The 27,384-nt window shown below is 40.9% G+C and overlaps 1 protein-coding gene across 2 annotated transcripts; it reads left to right on the plus strand.

Annotated features, from left to right (window-relative positions):
* Window positions 1-23,304: 23,304 nt before the first annotated feature.
* On the plus strand, window positions 23,305-25,784 carry FOXL3 (forkhead box L3). 2 transcript variants are annotated; one of them, XM_010195362.2, is made up of 3 exons: window positions 23,305-23,428; window positions 24,216-24,384; window positions 24,737-25,784. In XM_010195362.2, the coding sequence occupies exons 1-3, from the start codon at window positions 23,322-23,324 to the stop codon at window positions 25,217-25,219; spliced, it is 759 nt and encodes a 252-aa protein (XP_010193664.1). In that variant the 5' UTR covers window positions 23,305-23,321; the 3' UTR covers window positions 25,220-25,784. The 2 variants fall into 2 exon arrangements, with proteins under 2 accessions (XP_010193664.1, XP_061849936.1); XM_061993952.1 differs by having other exon boundaries at window positions 24,318-24,384.
* The last annotated feature ends 1,600 nt before the right edge of the window (window positions 25,785-27,384 follow it).

A 27,384-nucleotide genomic window follows, 5' to 3' on the forward strand; every position in this document is an offset into this window, starting at 1 on the left:
TATATTAAAAATCTCATTTTAGCTCCTAGAGGACAAGTGCAAGCACAAAATTTGGTGCAATTACATTTATCTTCCCACCTATGGTGTGCTCTCATTTGAATATGTATTTGTTTGAGATGGTTGCCTCTAGAAGCACAGAGTTTCCTGTGATTGAAAAAGCCAATTATTATGAATACTAACCTATGATACTTCATATTAGAGGCTGGATCCAAGGTCCCCTGAAGTCACTGAAAAAGCTCTTTTTAAATCCAGCTGGATCTACATTCAGATACGGACTGGTCTTTTGGACAGTCCGTGCTAAATGTGTGTTAATAGTAACACAAAAGAGCAGAGGACATGTTACAAGTGAGGCTGTTCATCATAACTATCATTTAATCAAACTAAATTGATCAACTGGTAATTGGACATCTTTGCAACAACTGCACAGAGACAGAGCCCTGAGTAGGGTCCCTTTCATACACAGAAATAAATCAGACAAGTAGTTTGCTATGGGCAAAGAAATTAGTCTTCAGAATGAGTACGAACAACAGTGGAAATGTGTTGCTCATGAGACAATCAATCTGTGCCTGACTGTGGTAATATGCTTGATGCTTGTGAATGAAAGAAGCTACTCTTTGTGGTCCTTAATGCAGTGTTAGAGACTTTTAAGTTCTAGATGCCCAGGTTTATTAAAAGGTTGAGATGGTGTCATGAGGCCTTGTCCCGAAGGAGGGGCCCTTTATCACTATGGCCGGAGCAGGCCCTGTCCCGAGGAAGGGACCCAATATCCACAGCTGCAACTGTGGGGAGGAACCCACGACAAAGCAGCTCATTAAACTTATGCCCAGAAGAGGCCTTGTCCCAAGAGAGGGACCCTGCAACTGCAGAAACTGCAACCACAGTGAAGAATCCACGCCAGAGATATTCACCAAGGACTGCGTCCCGTGTGAGGGACCCTGTATCGGCAGAAGCCGCAGCTGCTGGGAACAACCCACACCAGAGAAGTTTGTTAAGGACTGTGTTCCGGGGGAGGAACCCCGTGTTGGAGCAGGGGAAGAATGCCAGGAGTCATCCTCATCTGAGAAGACAGAAGCGGTAGAGCCCATCTGTGAGAGACTGACCACATCCCCCACTCCCTGCCTCCCTGAGTTGTTGGGGGGGGAGGAGGTAGAGATATCGGGAGCAGTGAGCTGGGCCCGGGAAGAAAGGAGGGATGGGGGAGGGAGATCTTAAAGTGCTGGTTGTAATTTTCTCATCATCCTACTCCCTTTTTGCTTTTATTCTGTTCTGTTTCTTGTAGAATAAACTTTCCTACTTTCCTCTCTAAGTCGAGTACTGGAGTCTGTTTTGCCCAGAACCATAATTGGCAGTGAGCCCTCCCTGCCCTTGTCTCAATCCACAACAATCTTGCTTATCTTTTTACTCCCATTTCGCTGGGTCCTCCACCGTCTTAAAGAGGGCAGGGGTGAATGGGGGCATCGAGCGAGAAACTGTCGTGGTGCTGTTGTGCTAGCTGGGCCAAACCACGACAGATGGTGAAAACCTGATTGAGTCTAAGGTAACAACTTCAATAGAGAATTTATATGCTTTCACTTTGACAACATAAAATAGAGACATAAGGCTAAACCCAAATACAGTTAGAGATATTGGTAAAAGACCTAGAGAACGGTCTCAGGCAGGGAAGATGGACAAACTGTTCCACTGGAAATTCAGCAGCAGGAGTATTATCCAATATAATTAAAATTCTTTTTAATTAACAGTAAAAGTGAGATTAGTGTTCTCCCAAAATCCCAATGCCTGCATCATCTGGGAAAACCATTTTTTTTTAAAAATGAGACAAAGCAATTGTGAAAAATAGCACTCCAAAGACCAAAAGTCAAATGAATAATGAGGAAGATAGATTTTCTTTCATAGGGAAAAAATTAACAAAAACCAGAAGAAAATGCTGAAAGTGTTCATAAACGCATCTACCTCCTGAAAGTGGCCTTAGAACATTTTAAGTGAAAATTGCTATTCTTCTGTTCTTGCCTAGTCCTGCCAAGCCTGCCCGACTGTGAGGCTGTAGTAATGTCACTGCTTCCACTTAGAGAGTTTAGGCACTTTCCAGCACTGCCCTACATGACTGATACCTGTCACTGGTGGTTTTGGTCAGCCAAAGGAGTATGCATGTAGCAAAGTATGTATTTTGTCTGGGGATTATTTTCTTTCTCCTTTTAACTGATCCTGTTACTCTGATTCCACTGTAGAAGGCAAAGCCTCAGAAGTAACATTTCCATGTCAGGATCAGAGGAGAGAGCAGTGGGGTTTCCCATAGCCTCTTTCTTCTCCAGGACCACAGTGCATAACCTCAGAGAAAGCTCTCTTTCCCGCACAGTTGAATTCTCTTACAGAGGAATGGAGCTGCCTCCTGCTCGTTGCATGTAATATATATGAGCTGCAAAACTACTTTTCAAGCTTTGGTGAGCCAGGATTAATTGCAAACAGTTTGGCACTGCAGGTTCCTATTTGGCTCCATTTTTGGAGTCACATATTACGTGTAATCTGAAGCCAGTGCTGTTTCCATGTTTCTTTTGCAGTGAGAACAATAATTCTCTTACTTTTTTCCTCTCTCTCTCAAGCAAACAAGTTAATAACCACATTTACTCTTCTGTTATCCCTAAAGTGCAACTCCATAATTTGACAGTTGCAATGTCTTTTATTTTCTAATGTGTAGAGTTAAGAGCAGGCAAAACAAACTTTAGCATTGTAAATAGTGCAAAATTCAGCATTTATGTCTCTAATTTTATGTCTGAAATGAATGTCAAAGTCAGGGTGATAGATATCAATAAGACACTACCGCAAGAATGTTAGTAAAATATATGAAGACAAGAATCTGTTAAATTCTTCTAGGGTTATCATAAATATATCCAGAAATAACATAAGACATTAGTTGCAATTGTTAGCAGAGCAACCTGTGTTGAACAAGAATAAAAATACATCCTGTGCTTCTGAGGCTGTTTTTATTTCTGTAAAGAAGATTTTTTTGAGTTCTTTCGTCCTTTCCAACATATGAGAGGAAAAGCCGTCTGCTTTCCAAGATTTAATGAGCCACACTTCTGAATACTGCTATGGACTTAGAGGCAGTTTAATGAATATGGTGCCAGTGGAAAGTCACCATCATACAAAGTGAAAGAAAACATGGCTTAAATAACAGAAATTCTAATATTCAGGGCTGATTGAGGAATATAAAAGCTGAGTCTTGTCACCGGACTATGAGGCTGACACAGAACAACACTTTCAAGGTATTTAATTTGGTCTAGTTCTGCCTCATAAGGTGCATGTGATTTGGGTCAAAAATTGTGTATGGTTCCTGTTGGGTCTACTTGGCCAAATCTTGATCTCTCTTTTTTTGCATACTAGCATAAAACCAAATGGACTTTGTCAGAAGGGGGTGGTCACAGTGGCAGACATCTGACATGGTCTGCTGTCCTTTACAAAAGGTGAAAAGAGGAGAGTGCAGCTGAAAGCAGTTTTCTAAACGAAAACAAAACAAGATATATTCCTTTTTACAATCTATTCTTGCTGTCCTTACTTAGACCAAAACAGAGGCAACAACACAAACAGAGACTGTGACATTTAGCTGACCAAAAAGCAAGATGAACTAAGCTGCTAATTACAGCTCCTATATGAAGACAAAAGACATTTTCAAAAATAACTAAGTATTGTACATTTATCTATAATTAGGACAGGATATTGCCAGAGAGGAACATGAAGGTAAGAAGACAAAGATAGGGAGGGAGGTTTTTTTATAAGTGGGGTATTTTTTAAAGATTGTTTAAATTGCCACCAGAAATATGCTGAAAAAGACAAGTTTGTGGGCAGAAGCACCACAGAAGGAGAAGAAATGCCACAGGAAGGAAGAAGAGTAATTCTAGGAGTAAACAGCTACTTTTAGAAAATACCATCTGGTCTGATGAGTTTGCCATAGATTGTGACTCAAAAGTCCTTCTCCACTCAATTCTCAGCTCAGTTTTTCTTAAAAGTTGAACTTGCAATTAATGTGCACCTTTGTCTGAAGGAAAAAGTCATTGGGTAGGACAATCTCCAGTTCCAGAATTCATTTCCTCCTGTGACCTCAGGATATCACTGCATTTCTTCACCTCAATTTCTCAATCTATAGAAACTTGTAGGACCCGTCCTCCTTAGGAAGTTTGTGGGTTAATCTGTTCTCACTTGCTAATGTACATGGAAGATACAGCAGCATGTAAACACCAGGAGTCATCCTCGCAGTAGATGCTAAAAATTACATATTTTTTAAAGTCAGTTGACAAGACACACACAACAGGCATAGAGGACACTGCTTCTGTCTTTTGCATGGTAAAGAACCTGACATGTCTAAAACACATAGAGAAATTAGCAATTTTAGGTAATAGTAGGAAAAATATATTAATAAGCAACTTTGCAAGCCATTTCTACCCAATCTTCTAATTATTCAGAGACTCTGGGTGTGGGAAGTTGTCTTCTGAAATATGTTCTCCATCAAAAATTATTTTCTTCAGGGCTTTCTGTGATATCGATAGGCAATCAGAAAATGAGGGAGAGAACAATTAATAGACATAAACATCAATTAGGCTGGAAAATGGGCCAAATGGATTTGATCCTTTGAGGGAACAAGGGAGGCTTTTATCACTAAGTCCTAGGTAACTCCTAAAGGATAAAGAACTGATCAGAGAAGGGGAAAAAAAGCCAGATCCAGTTGAAGATTACATGGGAACCATCTTAGGACTTGGTCTTGTTAGGGAAAGAGGATTTTTCTTTACATTTTCCCCAGAAATACTTCCCTTTGAATAATACAACTATGTTAGTGACAAAACCAAGAAGGAACATCCCACAAAGGGTTGTCTTGTGTTCAGCTCCCCACCACCTTTCTGATGCAACATCGGCAACTAACACTGTTCCATTCACCTTTGTACAGAGGAGCTGAAACGGCTAATGCCTTCTTCCCCCACCTGAGTTAGTAACAAAGAGGAAGGATAAGAGTGCCTAAGAAGAGTATGCCACATCAAAAGTCTCTTGTTGTCAGTTCTGACTTACTGCAGTTTTTAATAGCACACTTTGCACAGGATCATGATGTGGGAAAAGATGCATCAATTGTCCAAAAAAATGAACGTGAGGATGAAAATGGCGATTATGGCTAGAAAATAAAGCAGCAGGTGCTGGTTTACAGTGTTTGAGGTAGCAGCAAGTTTGTCCAGAGGTTGCTGAGTGCGGTGTAATGTGTCTGGGATGTGGAGCCTGACTGATTCCTCTTACTCTGGTTTCACTGGGCTATAACTCCAGGGCTTTCTGTGAATTTTCCACCTGCTTTATCCAGCCATACATGAGATTACAATTTTTTCTCCATTTCCCTGTGTAGTCTCAGCTAGTCATGCTCTGGAGCTCTGCTTATGAGCAGCACTTTCACCCAAAAGTGACTTCCTTGTGTTGAAGCACTGGATATTGCAACATGATCTTGCATTAAACAAATGAGTGTGCTGAGTTTTCTGATACCAGCTGGAAACACTCTTTGTACTGATGCTGCTTTGGTGAGCTGGTGGCCACTGATTTGGACATCCAATCAGATGTCTGTGGAGATTCTCCAGTTGCTTCCTATCAGCCACTCACTCTCACCTCTTCCTGCAGAACTGGAATGTGAACACAACAGCATCCATACTATTGCATAGATGTGGATGGGGTCATGTAGCATGCACATATTTTGTTATTGTATGAACACTGCTTATCCCCTCCTCCAATCCTCTGCACAGTAGAAGTGTAAAACCACAACCTGCTTTCAAACACCAGAGTACAGAACAAATTATATATTGCAGCATGGGTGGAAAGAGGGAGGGAAACGTCAGGGACTCAAACTGCTCTTAATTAGCAGTTATCTCCAGCAGCTTGTCTGATTAATGGCTGCTCCTCACAGTGTGCCTATATAATAGGTGCAGGGAAGGTGCTTTAAAAGTGCTTTACTCTTAATTACTGTGGAGACTGAAACAGTGGGTATCTCTTATTAGAGTAAACATCTCCATCCTTCCCCCAGCTCAGATCTATGTAAATGCCAAGGCTGGGCTTGGGTCAGCAGAGGCATACAGGTGGATGTATAGCAGGCATCACCTGCCTGGTGCCAGCAGGAGCTTGAGCACGATGGACTTGAGTAACGTTATGTGCTTCCACCAGAACTAAGTGTCCTCATGTCAGGTGACTTCATGCCCAGTACCAGAGTCTTTCTTCCTTCATGAACTATAGTCCAGTTCTTTGGAGCTGATCCTCAAGCATTAATCTAGCACACCAAACACAAGCCCCCCTAGAGGCATAGAGCCACTACATGTCAGTGCTTGAGCACTAGCACTTACCATATAACACGCTGGACCAAGTTGTCAATGAATCATAGTCCCATTCACTTTTCTGCCACAGACAGTCACTTTGGACAAATTAATTTATTGTGTCTTTGTGGCAGAGATAAATCAAGTATACACTTGATATTTGTGTCTTGAGGTAGCTTAGCTTGTGTGAACAGCCATATTTCACAATTGGTCCTGAGCTGCTGTGACTTGGTGTTTGCCTCAACTTCTCAAGAGCTTGTCCACACAGCTTCTGGCTTACAATCACCTGCAATGTGCTATAACTCTTTCCCAGGAAGTTATAGGAAAACCTTGTCTCTATTTCCAAGAGAGCATACTGGAAGATCATTGAAAACTTGGCCAACTTCAGCCTACAAGCTTGCTCCATGGGAGGAAAGCAAGTGACACAAGTGAGTCTCTTAGCCTACGGGAATCAGTAAGCCCAGGCTCACCACACCACCAAAGTTGATCAAAGTGAGACCTCATGGTTGTGGAAAGGAAGCAGGAACTTGGAGTTACCTTTTTGTTTGCTCTTATGATAAAACAGTCTTAGATTTGGTAGACAACATGCACTGTGCCAAGTCTAGTTTAGCATCTACAGAGACTTGTCTCATACCTTTGAATCAACAGGTCTTGGAGTTAGTTTAGGTATTAGGAAATGCTGGTACAACTTTTTTAGGCCAGACTGGTTTCAGCAGTGTGAGGCTCTGGCATGTCAGGAAGAGATGACATCCTCTCCAACAAATCGCTTCTTTTCTTTGGGTGTAAAGATGCAGATAATGATAGTCACCAGCCAAGAATTTGGAGATCTTTTCTGAAAAGTCACTCTAGCAGCACTAAATCCGTGCATGTACTATGAACAGGAACACAACATTTCTCAATCACAGCTGAATTACATGAAAATTACAATCAATTCATGGCTATCTGGGCAACTCTATTCTAAACCTTGCTTCCCTCTCCTCCTTTTCGGTAAGTTCACTTAATCGCACATTCCCTGCAAAGTAAAGAAAGGTTTTAAAGTACATTTACCTTGTAAAAATATCAAATCATCTTTAAAAATAAGCACTGGTGAATTATGAATGAATGCATGCAGTGCTGGAAGTCCCTGCTTATGCATTTTTAAATGTAGCCTTTCACTTCTGATAATACTTCTAAAAACCCACTGGACTGGAGCTTACTGTCTATTGCAAAAAACAGCTGCATTCTTTGCCACCATATTCCTTGATCTCAAGAAATCCCAGCTGCTCCAGCCATGTTATCTTCCTTGCAACTTGGAGAAGGGGCTAGTAGATCTGAGGAAAGGTCAGTTCAAAAGTCAGGAGAGGAAAAATTCACTGTAAAGAGCAATCATACACTGAGAAAATAATATAAAAATTAGAAAAGTAAAAACCCACAAAAAATCATACACACAAATTTCTGGCACTAGAGCTCTTATTTTGATGATTTGCTGGGCAAGATGGTTGCTGGTGTCAACATGCCCAACCCCATTAATGGGGCATGCAGACCTGGGCATAGAGTCAGATTGATGCCTCCATCCCCAGCAATGACATGTTGTCCTGATAGGTGTTTAAGGGGATATATTACCTTGGAGGACACAGTGAATTGTTGAAATATGCAGGAACAAGACTTTCAGTGCGGCTTCTGAGCTCTGGTGTAATGTTGTGCCAACACAGCTGTATCACACCCATATGGCAGCTGGGTCAGAGACTGTGCTGTGTGTCCTCAATCACAGGTGCTGAATGTCCTTAAAAACCTCTCAGGGCTCTCCTCTGCAAACATTTCTGTTTTCTGCAGAGTAAGAGACCTACCAAGCTTGAGATAAGAAGCAACTAAATTCAAGTTACATGAACAAGTGGAGAGAAGAAAAACCGCAGTTTACGCTTTCCTCTCACATACTGTCTCTGTCTTTCTTCAGAGACATTTTTCATTATTTCAGAGTTAAAGGCCAGGAGGGGACTTTAGAACTGATCTTCCTTATGCTAGTGTTTCCCCAGGTATCACCAAACTGAGCTCAGTAATTAACTAAAGCAGCTCCTGAAAGGTAACTATATTTGATTTGAAACCACAAGGAAGTGGCAAAGTGACCTGCTTCCCTTGTCTAACATGGGTGCTTTCTCTCCAGCCTCAATGTGCCACTTTTCTTGCTATGTCCTTTTTCACCATGCTATATATATCCTGAATTCATGTTCCCTTGGCCAATTCTTGAGCTGCTTAGTGTTAAGAATAATAAAGTCGGATTTTTTTTTCACTAGCAGATGATGTCAACAGTTAACTAGCTGGATGGACCAGGAGGTACCAGCCAAGCTCATGTGAAAAGAAGTTTGCTTTCCATATACAAAAAGTATCTATTGGATACCTTCCCCTTTCCCATGGCTGTGTCAGTTTCAGTATCTGCACCTAATATTAGGCCTCTGATGTTGCTAGGATATGTTTTTAAGCAAAACCAAATCTTTTCTTTCCCTGCTCTGGATTTTTTAATATATATACTCCCATTGCATTCATTTTCTGTACGAAATGATCTCCAATTTGTGTTGGCTGCTGCCCATTCATACACACACTCCCTCTCTCATGTGGTGTATGTTGCTTTTCTCACTTTAGCGGGTGCATTTTATTTCATCAATGAATCAAAAGTGAGCTTTCAGTGCAAATTGCTGTCTGCTGTCTCAAGTGGAGTTTTTGCATGAGGTTTTTGCATTTTAAGAACCAGTATGCCTTTATTACAGTCTCTTTTTTCCCCCCAATCAGTTCCACTTGACTGTGATCAGCTTTGTGAAATACTTCCTTTGCAGCATGGCATATACACCACTGGTTTTGTTCACTAAAAATTTCCAGTCAGCAAGCTGTGGTTCTGAGCTATAAATTCCCAAGACCATTAAACCAGGTCTCTTATTCAGCTCTGTGATACTTCCCAGTCTGACCTCCCAAACGTTGTACATTTCCTGACACACACTCCTGGATTAAAAGAAATGAATAAAAATAATCAAGTGTAATGCTCTAGGTTAAAAAAAAAATCATGTGCAAAATACCTCCAAACACAATACAGTACAGTGCACCAGGTTTTAGGAAATATACATTTACCATATGGATCTGGCCCCCATCCCAACACTTAAGGGAATTGCCAGCAGTGCAGTGTTCCAGTTCCCAGTCATTGGCAACACACCCTCCTGTAAATGTAATTTAAAAAAAAATCTCTGCCCAGAAGAATGTCCCCAGTCCAAGCAAATTACAGCCTCTTCTCCAATTCCTAATCAGACTGCACCATCTACAGGCTGCAGCAGCAGCACCCAGCTCCAGCTCTGATCCGCTCCCGAAGGTGAGACAGCTCTGCTGAGATATTTCTCCATCTCACTGTACAGAGAATGTTTCTGTATCCCCACTGCCTCCTTGCTACAGCCAGCGCAGCTCTGCAGGATTTCCAGCAGATTTTTCTGGCTCTGTGAGAATTGCTGGCAAGATGTATGAAGTCATGGAGCTGTGTGTACCACAGCAGGATGAAGCACCTCTAGCAACACGACCCTGTCTGTGGTAACTCTTCCCTACGCTCATTAGCATCAGGCTCTTCCTTTGACACTTTATCACAGTCAACCTCTAACCAGTAAGAAGCCTTTATATACTATGGTGTATACAAACCTCTTTTGTTTCTTCTGCTTACATCTTTTTGTAATTATATCCTCACCATCTTTACAGAACCATCTCTGTGAACAAGCATGAACTGCAGACGAGCAGATCACCACCTGGAGCCAGAAGCTGCATGTGTGCTTTTATTAAATTCACATTAAGCTTGATAGTGATCTCTTATTTGGCAAGAGAAGTGTTTCCTTGTTTGCTGTATGACAAATGATTTATCAAACCATTTATAAGTTTACCATTAGGTTATCAGCATATACTACTGTATTAATCAATGCAGGATTCAGAGGAGGGGCAATATTTTTGCCAGGTTATAATGATCTTTGAAATATTAGCTAGAACTGAGATTGTCTGTGAAGCAAAACCCCACTCTCAAACACTGTTACAGCTGGAGAATATTTATCTTTCAAAGAGGAAAAAACTGTTTCCAGTCCCTAGACCACCTACCTGTAAAAGTGAGCATGTAGTGATGCAGTGGGAAAATAACTTTCTTATCAGTTGATGGTCACTTGATGTTGCCTTATCAGCCAATGGGGACACTGCTACAAATGGCAGAGGATGATTCAGGGAACAGTGAAGTTCGGCAGAGCCGTCAATTTCTGCCTCTCAAGTACAGGTTCATGTGATGTCTCAGACATCCATCATGAGATATATACAGTCTCAGCTTTCCCATCAATATAATAAATAAATCATTTTTAAAAAATCAATTATGACCTGCTATGAACATTGTTTGAAATAGGCCTAGAGATTAAAGCAAGAAAGTGGTACACAAATACCTTCACGCAGGCCATGTCTTCATGTAATTCCCATTTCAAATGCAACCAGAGAGAGAGACTGGGAGACTGGGGTTGTAAGAAGAAAACTTACAAACTAAATGACCAGAACAGTGCTGGTCACCCTCATTTTACAGCTTAATAATTTTCATCATTATGCAGGACCTTGACTCTCCTCTGCTCCTCAGGGAGCACAACCCAGAACCTGAGTTAAATCTTTAAATGGATTTTGAACAAAAAGTCCTTGGTGCTCAACTCTCAAAGAGGGTAAAGGCATGAATATGCACCACAAAGTTTTTTAGGCAGCTGTGCTTGGAAATGATCTCTCTAATGCTTTCAGCTCTGCTTCTGTGTAAGGAAACCAAGCAAGCAGTGTCTGCAGTCTTTCCCTTCAAAGTGAGTTTTGATCCAAGCAGTGAACAGTAGCTGTCCCCAAGGGAATATATAGCAAGCAAGCCTCAATTCTTGCTCAACTTGGCATACCTCTTGCTCTCCCCTTAGTCAAATCCCCTCAAGTCTGTTCAGGTCATGCAGGTAAGCAAAGAAAGAGCAAAAGGGAGAGAGTGTATCCTCACCAAGTTAATTGATGACACCAAACTAGGAGGACTGGCTGATTCACCAGAAGGTGAATTTGCCATTCAGCAGCATCTCAACCAGCTTGAGAGTTGGCAGAGAGAAACCTTCTGAGGTTCAAGCAAGGGCAAGTGCAGAGTCCTGTACCTGGGGAGGAACGACCGCAGGCACCAGTACAGGCTGAGGGTGACCTGATGGAGAGCAACTCCAGGAGCTGGCCAAGAGGTCAGTGACATCTTACTTGCATTAAGGGGATGGTGGCCAGCAGGTTGAGGAAGGTTGGCCTCCCTCTCTACTCTGTCCTGGTAAGGCCACATCTGAAGTACTGTGTCCAGTTCTGGGGTCCCCAACTCATGAGGGACACAAAACTGCTGGAGAGAGTTCAGTGCAGGGCCACTAAGATTGTCAGGGGTCTGGAACATCTTTCTGATGAAGAAAGGTTATGAGACCTGAGGCTGTTTAGCCTGGAAAAGAAAAGACTGAGGGAGGACTGTATTAACACTTAAAGTACTTAAAGGGTGGATGTCAGGAGGATGGGGCAACATTTTTTCTGTTGTCTCCAGTGACAGAACTAGGGGTAATGGACATAAGCTGGAACTCAAAAAGTTCTACTTAAGCACAAGGAAAATCTTCTTCCCTGTGTGGGTGAGGGAACTCTATCAAAGGCTGCCCAGTAGGGTTGTGGAGTCTCCTTCTCTGGAGGTTTCCAAACCTGCCTGGACACGTTCCTGTGTGACCTGATCTAGGTGAACTTGCTTTAGCAGGGGGTTGGACTGGATAAGCTCTAGAGATCCCTTCCAACCCCTAACATTCTATGAAAGCTATCAGGAACTCCTGTCCTGCATGGGGCAGAGGGGAGTAGCAGGCTCTGTACTTCCTTGCCTGATTCCTGCATCCTGCAGATCCTGGTGCTCTGCTGGGAGCATTTTGACATGGAGGCCCGGGGCACAGCTGAACTCCTTTTGAGGATATTACTGTGGTGACAACTTGCTCTGTCATCACAATACTGTCAGTTTCTGAACACACTTTGACATAACAATTTGAAGCCAAATTGCTGTTGCTGATGTCATGTAATGCAGGTCATCATTTTCCATCACTTCTCCCATCATAGCACAGTTTCTGCCATTGAGCACCACTGCATGGGTGAGCCAATGCCAGAGTGGGGCAATAGGATGAGAAAGCTTTCCAGCTGGATGCTCTAACACAAAGGTGTCGTCCTTTCCTTAGATATCTCAAGGAAATGCAGCAGTTTTCTGATCAGCCCCTCATCTGGTAACGATGTACATTGACAAGCTGCAAGACCAATGCATTTGTAGGACATTTGTAGATTGCTCAAACAGCTTTATACTGTCTCTACAAAAACTGGGGACACCCCTTGAAATCTGTGAAGTGAATGGTTGCTCTTTCTTTCCAAGTAAAGATTAAGTTCTAAATTGCCCAAATCAGATATGAATGCACTGGGGTTGGAGCCAGGAGACAAGCTTCAGATCCAGGCTCCAGCAACCAAAAATAACCTTGGGAAACAATCTTCTAAACTCTAAGTTTTAATTAAGAACATGTCCAGCCTCACCAGTATTGCAGGGGAATGAATCTAAATACATCTCTGTCTCTCTGCTTAACGCTGTTCAAACTCATATCAAACAAATAAACATAAATAGTTGTGATGTCTTTTTTTAGAAGTTTTCACCACAAAAGCTAGCAAGAGCTGTATAGGCCCCTAACCACAAAAAGATTGTGATGAATTCTGCATGCTCTAAATTTAGAGTTATTGGGATCCAAGATTTCTATTGAGTTCCATTTCAAAACACAAATAAGAGTTCATGATTCAAACAGCCCTTCCATGATCTTCTCATCCTGGTACATGATTTTTACTTCTCAAGTAAAATGAACACAAAGAAATGCTCTCTCGCAAGCTTAGTTATCACAGTGTAGCTCAAAATCATATTGTATGACCTGTAAAACTCCCATGCTCTAGTTTTCTCAACTAGCAATACACATTGATGCAATGCCAGCAGATATCTCTGCAGTATGTGCCAGAATAGGATTATCTGCTTATTTTAAGTGATAATTAGTCTGCTTTTCATCCCACTTCCTAGGAATCCTAATTCTACCCCAATTTCTTTTGTCAACACTGATGTATCTCTCCACATCTGAGTGATTTTCGAGGTTGTTTATGGGTTGCTTCTGCAGTATAAATTGCCTTTAGCAGTTTAGAACTCCATATATCAGGTAAGAAGCTGCTTCAAATCTTTCCCAAGTATGCTGAATAAGTAACACCAAGCCCAACTAAGTCAGCAAAGAGCCATACTTATTCTCCTGCATTGGAAAAGGCAGCTCACATAACAGGGTTACTTCTAGTGCAGGCACTGCTTCTCATTTTAGCATGGGCACAGTGTTGTTTGGTTGGGTAAAGCTAGAGACATGAAAAAACTATCTTGTATCATTGCATCCTTTCAGATCAATGCCATATGTTGGGCAGGAGCAGTATGGGTTTTGGAGCATCAGCACAATTCTCAGTCTCAGAGCATTTAAAGTTCCTTTTTGCAATTGTGCCTTTGTTTCCAATTTGACTGGTATTGGGGGGGGGGGGAGAAGAAAAAAAAAGGCAATTTGTCAAGATTCCCAGCCAGCTATGAAAAAAAGAATTGTTGAAGTCATCCCTGTGTCCTTCAATCCACTGAGCACTCTTTCAGTGTCAGTCTACAAATGGTAACACTGAAGTTCCTACTTTTGATTATCTTTAACAATAGGATCTGCAATTAAATATAGATACATTCCTTGTTGTTGCCTAGATCATGTCCCAGTCTTTGTCACCACCCATATAACTCCTCTGCTTCCCTTCACCCCAAGCAGCTGCTGTGGTGTCAATTGATACAAGTCCTTTGCTTGTGGCTCTGTTTTACAAGTATTTTGGAGCCACTGGAATCATGCCTTTGCTTGTGGCTCTGTTTTACAAGTATTTTGGAGCCACTGGAATCATGGCTGCAGGTCACAAACCTGTTGTTTGTGAAGCTTCATACTACAGAATACCTCATATAATACCATTTTAACCCTATGTTTGGGTTACAGCTCTAAGGAGATGTTGCGCTTCGTTCACTTGGGCAACTATTCACCAGTAAGGAGCAGATGAGCACATAAGTAGTTGTATTTAGGAAGATCTTTTGCATGGTGAAAGTACTGACTTGGTTTCCCCGTGATTTCCAAGATCCTATTTGTTAGTTTTTGAGCACATAGTCAAATACAGAGTCCCTGAATCCTTGAAGTTGCATAAATTGCTGTTTGCCTAGAAAGTCACACCAGGAGTTAAATACATATATCATCTTCTATTATTCCTCCAAAAATGCTCTATCCGGAGCTCAAGAACTCAGAGCAATATTTCTAAATTCTGAAGTCCTGAGCCTTATTCAAAGGAATTACTCATCAGCTTGGAAAATAAGAAATATACTAAAGAAAAATAAACTACTCTTTCAAATACTCACTAGTTGAAAGGCATGCTTGTAAATAACCCCCTCTTTTACTTACACACCTAGACTAACACACTACTGCAAAAGTAGGTTAGCCAGAAAATACACAGGATTTGACTCTCAAATAAGGAAACTTTCAGCTCTTAATCAAGATATACCACTTACTGAGAACTTACATGTATATAACTGAAAGCACCACACATCAGATGAGTGGAAAGAAACAGAGAATCCATTAAAATACTCCGATTCTTAAAGGTTTCATTTTGTTAAATTCATCTATCTGAAGCATGCTGAGCATAAGGAAAGTGAGAAACTTTCAGCACTACAGGTTGGCTTCAGATGCTTTTAAATCCCAAAGACATTTCAAATTGAACAAATTAAATACTGATGAAGTAATCTAAGGTCAAAACTTCATGAAAAGAAGCAGAAGGAAAGTTGGGTTATACTTACAGATATATATACACACCCCCTCTATCACACTTACTCAATTCAAACATAAAATATGACTTCACAGACATACAGCAAAACTCCCAGCCTTCCTAAAGACAGAAGAAACTAAGGCTAGCATTACACTACAAATCTTTTCACCTGAAACTAACGGTGAGAATGCATTTCAGGTGGTAGAGATCAAAGCTTATTTCTCTTTAGACTTCAGTGTGTGCATCAGAAAGCTTCTCATAAGATGAAAAGGATGGAAAAGCAAGAAGGGAGCTTACACCTCTTTAAGGAGCTATCAGCAGAAACCTCAAAATACAATGTGAGCTGACAGTTCTCTGCAGAGTTGCTTTCATGTGCTAGATATCCAAATACTTGAAGGATGATACATGATGAACTCTAAACGATTAGTCTAATTCAGAGGAAGAGAAGAAGGCTTATGTCTGACATGGAGGAAAACATAATCAGATGTCCTTGACATTAGCCATCAAGTGTTTATCCTGGAATGGAGTCAGGTAGTTTAACTGGTATTATCAAAACATGATTTTTTTCAGAATGAAGAAAAGCCTTGACAACTTACTTGCAGGGTGAAATGTATCAGCTTAGATCTATGAGTTAGAAGGGGTGGGTTATGTGAAAAAGAAATCATATCGGTAATAGGGAAAAATTATTACCACTTTGTTAGTAAGAGGTGGGAAACATCTTAGAAAGTGTGATCCTCTTTTAAAGATGGGTGTTGTGGAAAGATAGAATATCCTAGAAGATTTATGCAGCCATTTGAAGGGATTACGCATGAAGAAAAAACAGTAGACAGAGGATCTGGAAAGAGGCAATCCTACAGCTACCAACAGACATAGAGTCTCTGCCTGTGATCACCTCCTTCAGTAACAGTACTTATGGGCAATTTCCAGTTACTTTTGACCTGCCAGTTTGATCTGTTTTGTTTGGAGATTGTTCATGCAGCTTCCAGAAAACTTCTGTGTAGGTAAGATTTGTGAGTAAGGGAACTGGAATGAATTCTTACTTTCAAATGGAAATAAAATCAGCAAAACATAATGGTTCTACCTCTCCCTGTCTCTTCTGTTCTCACAAGATGCAGGATTTTTAATGCTAAAGGTGCCATCAAGGCACAGAAAGAGGAAGTAAATGCCCATCAGCTGCTCAGCTTGCCTGTGCCTTACTGCTATGGGTCCTGGCTCAATATACACAACTAAACATCACAGGCTTGTCCAAGTGAGGAATCAGGAGTCAGGACACTCTCGTTTCCAATGGCCTCTTGTTTCAGACTTGATTCAAACAGTCCCTGAAGGGTCATGGCTTCTCACAGAGACTGTTCCGGGTGGTTGAAGACACAGATGATATAGACAAGCTGTATATATTGCTCCAGCTCCTCAGAGCTCACCTCCTCATCCATCAAGAGGCCCATGACCTGCATCACCATGGGGTGATTGCCTTTGTCATATGTGTTCAGTCAGCTCAGGCAAAGCTTTCTTGTACCTTGTATTTGCTTGCCTCATATTTGACAATTTCGCAATATCAGATAATAATAAGTCTGAGATCCCCTGATTCCAAGATGTGTGCAAGGCAGATGGAGAGATAGGTTTGAATTTGCTGTGTTGTGGGTCTCTCAAGTGTTTGTGTGATCCTTCCCCAAAAAATCCCTTAAACTAAGGAACATGTGGTAGAAAGCTGACAAAGCACCCTAGACACTAGCCAGGTCTAGCCCCAAATTAGCTATTAAACTCTTAAATATTGCAGTTTGTGACTGTGTAAAATGAGACTGCTCTGTCATTCAGATTTATGGGACTAGGAGAACCACATCGTCTGTGGAATTTTCAATGGACATCTCTGAGGCCTGTTGGTGCCACAACAGTAGAACTTAGCTCAGCTGGGAAGTAGCTTCTTTGCTTCAGCAGTGCTCCTCCATGCCTAGCTAACTGTTGTCCTTTCTCCTCTGGATTAATTGCAATGGCTGAAAATCAATGTGTGGGACAATTGGTGCCAGTTTCCACAATTTAACAGCACATGGACATTTGTGTGAAAGTGTGAGCCAGGATGTTTGTGTTCATTCTCCTCATTCTCTCGACAAAATGGTTTTGTAAATAATCAGGCCTTAATTGTGTGATTCCAGTTAATGCAGAGGGAGTTAATTAACATCTGGAACAAGTTTCCTGGCCCAAGCTATTAGCTATGTCTGGTGCAGAATTCAAACAATGTATGAAGTGAGGTCTATAGCCAAATGATTTTGTACATAGCTGAAATGAGAAATGACCAAAGATGGATGAGGTATGTCAGCTGAGCCAAGACAATGTCCGTTTTTGGTAAACAAGTGTGGACTGAGTCAAGGCATGATTGTTGTGCCAGTCCAAGAGGTGCACTGTGTGGCAAAGAACAGGCATCACCTCTCAATTTATCCCCTCTTCAAACCCTCCAGCTATTTCTACTTGTCTCCAAAAGCCTCACAGATCAGTGATTCCGGAGACTTTCACAGCTAGGGAAGGAACAATCCCACCAACATAAAAGCCAGGTCTTCTGTGCAACCTTGCACATCCCTACTGTGTTTTATTTCATCCATCGGTGAAGTCATAGAGGAGGATTTCATTTTGTGCCACTGAGAAGGAGAAGAATACTAAATTCCAAGCAGGCAAACTCTGAGTCTCTGTTCCATTTATTAGTATCAAACAGAGAAACTGGGATGTGGGCTTTCAACTTCCAGCATCCTCCTGCTGGGCAAACCAAGGACACAACATAAAATTTTGAAAATCCTTTCAGGTGAGCCCTTTTGTCCAAGCTAAACTTTTGTAAAGCTTTTAAATTCTCTTTCCAGCATTTTATATTTTAAATAGAAAGTGAGAAAAAGCAATCAAGAATTTTGCTTAATAAATCTAAAAGCTAATGACCTGCTCACAGAATCACAGAATCACAGAATCACAGAATCACAGAATCACAGAATCATAGAACCATAGAATGGTAGAGGTTGGAAGGGACCTCCAGAGATCATCTAGTCCAACCCCCCTGCAGAAGCAGGTTCACTTAGATCAGGTCGCATAGGAACATGTCCAGGTGGGTCTTAAAGACCTCCAAGGAAGGAGACTCCACAACCCCTCTGGGCAGCCTGTGCCAGGGCTCCCTCACCTCAACAGTGAAATAGTTTTTTCTTATATTTAAGTGGAACTTTTTGTGTTCCAGCTTCATCCCATTACCCCTTGTCCTGTTGCCAGCTACTATAGAAAAAAGGGATATCCCAACCTCCTGACACCCACCCTTTAGATATTTATAAATGTAAATATAATCACCCCTCAATCTCCTCTTCTCCAGACTAAACAGCCCCAGTTCCTGCAGCCTTTCCTCATATGAAAGAAGTTCCAGTCCCCTGATCATCTTGGTGGCTCTGAGCTGAATTATTATATGCAGGTGGCCCTGCATATTCTCTCTCTACCATCTTTGAGGACATGATCCCACGGGAGCAAAGTACAAATAATATATTGTAATGTTAATTTGTGTGATATCACTTGTGTTCAACCTTCAGACATCAGTGTGAAGAGCTCCACCAGGAAGCCCAGCACTTCCAGGAGCAGGTCTCACAGACCTGCAGGCTTTCTCCACAGCTCCTGGCTTCTCGCCCACTCAGTGGTTGTCATTCTACTTGTTTGAGAGCTTCTCAGTAGAAAAGGATTTGCTATGTTCTGGGAAAGGAAGATAACATCAGAAAAAAAGAACAGTCTATTGCATTGGAGTGATGGTGTGGGGTACTAGGTCTACACACCAAGCATCATTCCTCCCTGGTCCAAAGGGAAACACAGTCCATCCTTGTGACAATGTGGTCACAGGGATTATTCTCAGTGTGGCTAGATGGAATTTTTGACAAAAGCATTTTTTTTACTAGTAGTCACAGCCCACAGCCCAAGAATAGATAGAAATGGCTTTTCACCCTGAAAACCCCTCTTTTCATATTTTTCACAGAGCATCTCCAGAAACAGATTTTCACATATGCCTTGTGAATCTCCATATCTAGCCATGGCAGGGGTAATGTATCTGAACTAATTTATATAGTTTCTCTGTTATTACTACCTCTAATTCAACAAACTGTTATTGAGGGATTCCTAGCCACATTTCCTGGTTTGGTACCAATCAGTTCTGTGTTTTATGGATAAGTTCTACACTGCTTCAGCTAGAAGTCCTGCAGGTGAGGATTGCCTCTCCAAACAAGCCCCTTGTTAGGAAACATAAGCAATTCTCACTGAGTTCCATCAGAAAACCACAAATTGTGGTTCAATTTGTATTTCAAATAAATACTGCATATGAAGATAACAGAAAAGTAGAAAGGAAAGCAATTCAGCTGATGGCCATAAGTGAAGCAGAGAGCAATTTAGGGTGAAATGTAGGTGGACAGTGCAGCAAAACCCATTGCTTTCATAAAAATCAGAGTCAGTGAGTTGAATGTATGAGGTATCAGTTGCCATCTCAGCCAAGTACCCAGCCATGTCTGGGGAACTCTTCTCTTTGTCTCATATCAGAGAAACTTGAAGTGTAATTACTACCACCTTCATTTCCTCCTTTGTTTGCCAGAACTACTTATACTAAAAAGAAAGTAGTTTGCTGGTGGCCATCACTTCTTTACACCAATTTAAGCCAAAAGAGGATACATTTGGATTGAATATAAAGAAGAAATTTTTTATAATGAGAGTGATGAGACACTGGAACAGATTGCCCTGAAGTTGTGGATGCTTCATCTCTGGAAGTGTTCAAGGCCAGGTTGAATGGGGCTTCGAGCAACCTGGTCTAGTGAAAGATATTCCTGCCCGTGTCAGGGTGGAAAGTTGGAGTAGATGATCTTTAAAATATCCTCTCAACCCAAACCATTCCATGATTCTATGACAAATTTAAAAGGTTTGCAATAGATTCCTAAATGGCAACAAGCTCTGGCTCCCAAGTCAGTGAGAGAGCAGGAGAATTGATACTGCTGGGAAACACCAGCCTACACCAATAAGAGAACAGAGATGTCAGCATGCAATACTATACACTGAGGTACCCACTGAATTGTGAGGAGCTATAATGATTAGTAATTCATCCCTGCTTGGACTTATGACCAGTCTGAATTTTATATACAATTTCCATAATCTGTGTCATAATTTTAAAAATTGCTAATAACTTTTTAATATCAATGTTTAAAAGAACAGGCAAATCTTTCACAGCATTTTTATTGCCTATTTACAGTCTCAAATCAAATACTTTACAACTTTGTGTTCTCAAAATATACAACGTAAGAAAACACTAGCCTAGTAAAATTATGCTTTTTATGATAATGACAGGGATGAGTTATAGTTACTCTAGTTAAACTATAATGACTGCACAGATGCTAGGAAAAAGCTATTGTGCAACATGTTTTGTCACTATAAGCATGACACCTGCTAGCTCCACCATGGTACATATAAGGCCATGTTTGCATTTCTGTATGTATATTATTTTCAAGGATTACAATTGGACTATAAACATTCACTTGGGGATAAAATATCAGCATACAGGCTTAAGAAAATACCTTGAGAAATATTCAGCTAGTTTGGCTTATCTGGATTTCAAAAGCAAGTTTATGAGAGATACTATATAATTTGTTTCTGATCCTGTAGGACTCAGAAATTATCTGTGTTCTTCTTATGATCTATATGAATTTGTAACAGGTGAATTTAGTGATATTTACAGAGACAGAAACTAAATCCTCCAGCACACTAATGGCTGTCAGGAAATAATAATATTTATCCACTGATTATGTGTTACACAAAAGCAATTTGCTGGAGTTTCCTACGTATCTTGCCAAGCTGCTCCTATACACACCCATGATCTCACTCACTCCTGACATGCTGCTCAAGGACACCAGCACTGGTTGTTATGACCAATCTCTCTTTACTGAATTTTGACTCACAAACCAGACATTGAGATGGAAATTTAATCTAAGTGTTACTTTCCACTGAAATGGGTGAGGAATACAATGGCCATGAGCTCTTGCACAGAGAGTAGAGTTAACCAGCAGCCATAATGTGCATTATAGATATGCTGGATGTGGGCAATTTGATTACACTCACCACAGCAAGAAAATCCAGGAATCAAGGCAAATATTTCTAAACCCATGACACTAAAATCATTTGCTCTAGTTTCTGTTATAGAAAACTTTACCTACTATACACTGTCAGTTAATATGTGAGGGTTTTGATCAAAGTGGATGATCTGACTTTCCTAGCAAGGCAATTTTCATAAATAGAGTATGAAGAACTGAAAAAAGGATACTATCAAATGGTGTGAAATCAGAGTCAGTTCTGCTTTTTTAAAGAAAAATATATAAGTCTGAAGCAAGACTGTTGGAACTAGTGGAATTTCAGTGAGGTAAAATACCTCTGCAGAGAAGGACCACTGGCAAAAATAAAAGTGGACATTTACTTATGTTGCAAGAATCATGATTTTTAGTGAGGGAAAATCTTCCCAATTCTGTAGGCCAGTTTCTTCTTTACTTTAAACCTTCTCAGTCCACCTGGACAGAGTATGAGTGAAGACCAGATACTATATGTTTCCTTCTCCACCACTGAATTTGCTCTATTTTACTCAATATTAAAGCCCTGCTAATGCCTTAGGCAGCAGTAGCTGACCCTTTGTATTAAGACCTCCTCTGCAGTGGATGCCTCATGCATATGCCTATTGATGTATTTTAGAGTGGAGATAATTTTTTATTTTGAGTATCTGCTCTGGCTTCATATTCCCAAGGAAACACCTCTTGTATCTATTTTTTCATGACATGTATTTCTCCCTACTCTCTGCTCTAACATATTGATGTATTTACAGAAAAAGCTCTCTTATGCCCATCTTCATCAAAACTTTAGGAGCCACTTAGGCATCACTTTCAAGGGCTCTTTATCACTCTGATAATTTTCCCTTAATTGTATACTTTAACTCCAAAAGGGGTTTGGGGACTGCTTTTGTATGAAAGATGTTGTAGAAAACAAAAGTTGCATTGCTAGCGGTTCTGCTTTTGTATTTCCATCCAGGTAACTCTCTGCACACCAATTTGCTTTCTCTTTTCCAATACCCTTTTCCTCCTGGGGCTTGTTCCTGGGACAGAGATGTCTTCAAATAATTTAATTATCATGTGGCATACATCTTTTTAGTGCCCCTGAAATGGTGTATGATGCCTTTGGTTTACATCACTTGTTGGAAAACACTCCAAAGCATTGAAAAACTATTAAATTGTTACAGTATTGGATACCAACACACAGGGCTATTAGTCTAATTCATCCTTCAGATCAAAGCCCACACAGGCAGCTCTCCTGCCTACAGCTATTTTCCTTTTACTTTCCTGCTTGACAGTAGTCCCTCATATCCCTCTGTTCTACTTTCTTTGAACATACAGATTTTCCTTTAGTCATGGAAATATAATTTATGTCTATTATACTGTATTATAGATTGCAGATCAGGACAAGCGAGCGCTACTGCCTGGAACATCTGTTTATTGTACGTCGGGTTTCTAAAAATAAATAAATAAGAAAGCCACCCTGCTTTGCTAAGGAGAGAAAAAAATACAAAGGGGGAGGACTTGAGGGCAGGGGGGAACTGCACTCTGTTCTCAAAGTTTAATTTCCAAGTAGAGACCTTGAAGCATGATTTATTAACATCATGCTGTTTGCTTTTGTCACGTTGTGGCCGCAGCGGGGGGAGCGCTGGCCCCTCTCCAGCCTGGACCACCCAGCGAGCCGAGCCGAGCTACCGGCGCTACACACCCCGGTTCAAAGGTTCACCCCCAATTCACCAGCTCCATCAGTCACCAGCCGCCTGGCTCTGCCACCACATTGGAGGCAACAGCAATAACATTAACACCCCCCAACTTCACCCTCCCCCCAAAAATAATATCCGAACAGACGGGCTGTCTGGGACGCGAGAATTGCAAAAACAATCCCCACCCCATCACGGAGAGTATGTGTGCACGGAGGAGAAGGAGGGTGAGGAGGGGGGAGAGAGGGAACGAGACAGACAGAGGGGAGGGAAGAAGGGAGGAGGGAGTCCAGGCTCTGAGAAACATCACTCCATCTCTCTCACTCCACAGGAGCTGAGCTAGGAGCAGGACGATGTTTGACAACACGCAGTACCCCTATAACTGCTTTAATTATGATGGGGATGATTATCCTACCTGTAGTTCTGACGAAGAGAAAAAATTCACCAGACCGGCGTACAGGTAAGATGAAGTTTTTCCAAGCCCCCCTCCATCTCTGGGGAGGTTTATGAGCTCTGGGATGGTGGGATCACAGCTCTCGAGGAAGCGTGGGACCTTTTCCTAGGCATGGGCAGTGGATCTGGCCCCAGCACAGGCACTGCAGCAGGCAGATATCCCTCCCCTGGTCTCTATTTGAAGTATTCACAATTTGTTTCCTCTTGTGTGGGGTCACAGGAACTCTGGCGTGCCATTGAGCCAACAGACCTCAGACAGTCTCCTCTGACTTCTCAGAGCCCTGGGAGAAGGGGAATTAGATGTGCAATGTGCTGCCAATCAGTGAAGTGGATGCAGATAATCCCCAGTGTGGTGGGAAGACATACAGTTTAGGTATTCACAGGGGCATCTAAGGTCTTTCCACAAGTGGGCAAGGTCTCCAGTGACATTGTCTCTGAGCCTGATCTGTCTCATTGCAACCTTCCAGCTCAGGGAAACTTTTCTGATGGGGTTTGAGAGGTGGGTGATCTTTCTGTAATGCTCCTGTGTCTAAGCACTCTGTGCTATGTGCCAGGGCAAACAGCCTGGTCAGGACTCAATTGCCTGGAAGCAGTGTCTGCATATTACCCCGGTGGCTTGGGGCAGAGAGTCAGCAACCTTACTTTGGACTTATCCCTGGGACATCTCATGTCAGGGCACAGATGCAGTAGGGGATCTTTTGGAAGCAGGGTATAGGTACAAATGTACCTGTGTGGTCCTAAAAACTGAGTATGTGAGTAAGATGATGGTGTAACAGCAAGTTTTCCTTTTTCAGCTACATTGCCTTGATTGCAATGGCCATCCAGCAAAGTCCTTCAAATAAAGTCACCCTCTCTGGCATTTATGACTTTATAATGAAGAAATTTCCTTACTACAGATCAAATCAAAGAGCCTGGCAGAACTCCATCCGGCATAACTTATCGCTTAACAGTTGTTTTGTAAAGGTAAGATCAGTAATTATCTATTTATATATACACTGTGCATGGCTAAAATATATATATATATAGGAATAATTTCATCACTAGGAAAGAAGGAAAACAATCAGCTGAGCTGTGAATCACTTAAAGTCTCTCTGAGTTGTCAAACACAGAAGGAAAGAGTATATCTTTGATGCGTGCTAATAGATAACAAATTGAAAAGGATGGAGTTTACATCTTATTCATATAGTGAAAGAGAATAGGCTTAAAAATATTTGTCATATGTGTTTACAGTATTCTTGAATGTAAATGAATGCAGATGTTAAGCAGCAGCATCTGTAACACATGCAAATACTGAACTGCCTTTAAATAAATACAGGTTCCCAGAACAGAAGGGAATGAGAAGGGAAAAGGAAACTATTGGAGCTTTGCATCAGGATGTGAATCCATGCTGGATCTCTTTGAAAATGGGAATTACAGACGAAGAAGGAGGAGAAGAAATGTGAAAAGAGAACATAAGGAGCAGAGACCAAGCGGAGGGAAAAGTCCTTCATCCCCTGATATGTCTTCTATCAACTCTGCTTTAAACAACATTTCCTCTTCTGAAAGTAAACATGAAAAAATTGAATCGAGCCCAAGATTACAGGAGTCTCATGGGTTTGCTCCAAACAGCATGACCAACAGGCAGAGCCTAAGCAATTCCTCCTTAGCAAAATCGGATTCTGAAATTAAATTCAGCATCGATTACATCCTTTCAGCACCTGACCCTTTGCCTGTCCTGAGATCTCAATATAATATGCAAGAAAATAAATACCATCTACGGGAGGCCCAGCAAATTAATCTCCAGTTCTGGACAATGTGATGTTATTTTATTTGTGGTAATAAAGTCTGAGTTGCAGTGTATTCAGTAGCCTCATGTCACTGAAAATCAGCCGCCTGCCTCCTCATTTTCTTCCTGCACAGTACTCTGAAAGGGTTACTGATTCACCAGCTGATACTCTGTCTGTACCCAAAGAACTTTGCTAAGATTAAAGCATAAATAAGTTACCAATATCAGTTTTCACTATGCTGAAATTCATGAAATTCTGGCTTTGTTTTCTAAACTGTCATGGACATCATTTAACACTACAAAGAATTTCCTTTCTCAGGCAGAATCTGACAGAAAATAAGACTTGCTTATCATCCATTGCTTTATTAAAGACAAAGTGAATTTGATTCCACTTCCACTGGTGGAAATTAGGATTAATTCCACTGAAATATATAGGTCAGAACTTAAGCTGATCTGAAACAGTGTAATTCTGTCGACTTACACTGGCTGAGAATGTAAGGGGGAAGGCTTTCTCTTCATAAAAGGAATCATAGAAAATCACTCTGTCTTCCTTTATTTTTTGTTTTAAAATCATGTTTCAAACTGTTATGCATCTTTAAGTCACCTTTAATCAGAAAATGTAGTTCTTAGTAAAATATTTAAAGTATATTTTTGTTGTTATTCAGAGAAAAATTGTTTAAACTGTTGAAGCTGTATTGAAAATAATTCCAAGACAACTAATGTCAAGGCTGTTGGATTCTGATTGTCTTTGGTGGGTAATATGACAGAGGCATAGGGCCTCTTAATGCCTTGGTTTAAAAAGAAAAATAACCCTTTTCCCTTGTACTATCAGAAAGCTTCCTGAGATCCTGGAGGAAAGTCCTTGACCATATTTTATTGGCAAGTGTGAAGGGAGACTCGGCTTTGCAAGAAACTGTATCCAGTTTTGGCCAAAGCCTGAATTCCACCTACCTGCTTTGAGACAAGCTGTATATTTCTATTAAATAGATTTTTATTGATCTTTCCTGGAAGCAATTACCAAAGTGGTACTTTGATTTCAGCAAAGATGTTGATGTTTATAATTCACAGACAGCAATTTTCAATCATGAGCTCCATTTCTAAAGAAGCTGTTTCATTACTGTTTACACGTGGTGGGATATTTCAGAACAGAACTTGATGGACAATGATGAACTGTAACGAACATTTCAGAACTTGCTTTTACACAACTTGTTCACGATTAACCACTTCTCAGTACCTAATGACAACGGTAAAGACTCTACTCCATGAGGGCTTGGGTTTGTCCTCACTACTAGAATCTTCACTTGCTGCAGATAACAGAAGAAAAAGACAACGAATCTGGTGTGTTTAAGCAATTATATACAGAGAGAGAAAATTATCTTTGCAACAAGAACTAAAGGTAAATGAAGGTATATGAGATAAGATTAAGCAAAATTGTGCTAGAGGTATGCTCAGTCATGACTTGAATTTTTATGCAGAAGCTTTGACATTTCACTAAGTTATTTTACATTGTGTCTAATATATACTGTACATTTATACTATATATTCTTATATATTGTTATTGAGAAAGGGAGCAATATCACTGCACTTATATGTTGTAAAAATGCATGAAGTATGTTGTCATGATGTTAAAATTCCTACAATATACTTAAAATTTACCATCAGTGGTATTTCACACTGATTGGTAATAAATGCTCATTTTTTGAAAAACTATAAAACTTGCTATCTTCAGCCATTTCCATAGCATAAGAAAGCTTTCGCTTCCTCTTCAGTAAATACAAAATGGAAAATCATGTCAGTTACTTCACTGTATGTCTTCCAGACTTTGAAGGGATGATATCTTGTGACCAAATTCTGCCTTCAAACAGGAGCTTTCAATTCTTCGTGGATCAAATTGTTATTCTGGGCAATTATCTGATTCATCTGCAGTTTACATTGACGTTAGGAAAAAGAGAAAAAAAAGAAACTTCTGGGGGTCACTAGGCAGATGGGTTCTCATTTCAGAGGGACCAGAATTTGCTCCTTTGGTTCTTATGTTGCAGTGGTGAATAGATGTGGAAAGAGTATGTCCTCATTTAGTGCTTCAATGTATGCATGCACTCACGTATGGGCTGATATGTGTGCATCCCTAGGATCCTATCTACATTTATATACTCTTGCTTTAGATGCAGATTTTTTCTTGTTTAAAACATGACAATGCT

This window comes from Colius striatus, chromosome 3 (assembly GCF_028858725.1).
Source record: "Colius striatus isolate bColStr4 chromosome 3, bColStr4.1.hap1, whole genome shotgun sequence".
NCBI lineage: Eukaryota > Metazoa > Chordata > Aves > Coliiformes > Coliidae > Colius > Colius striatus.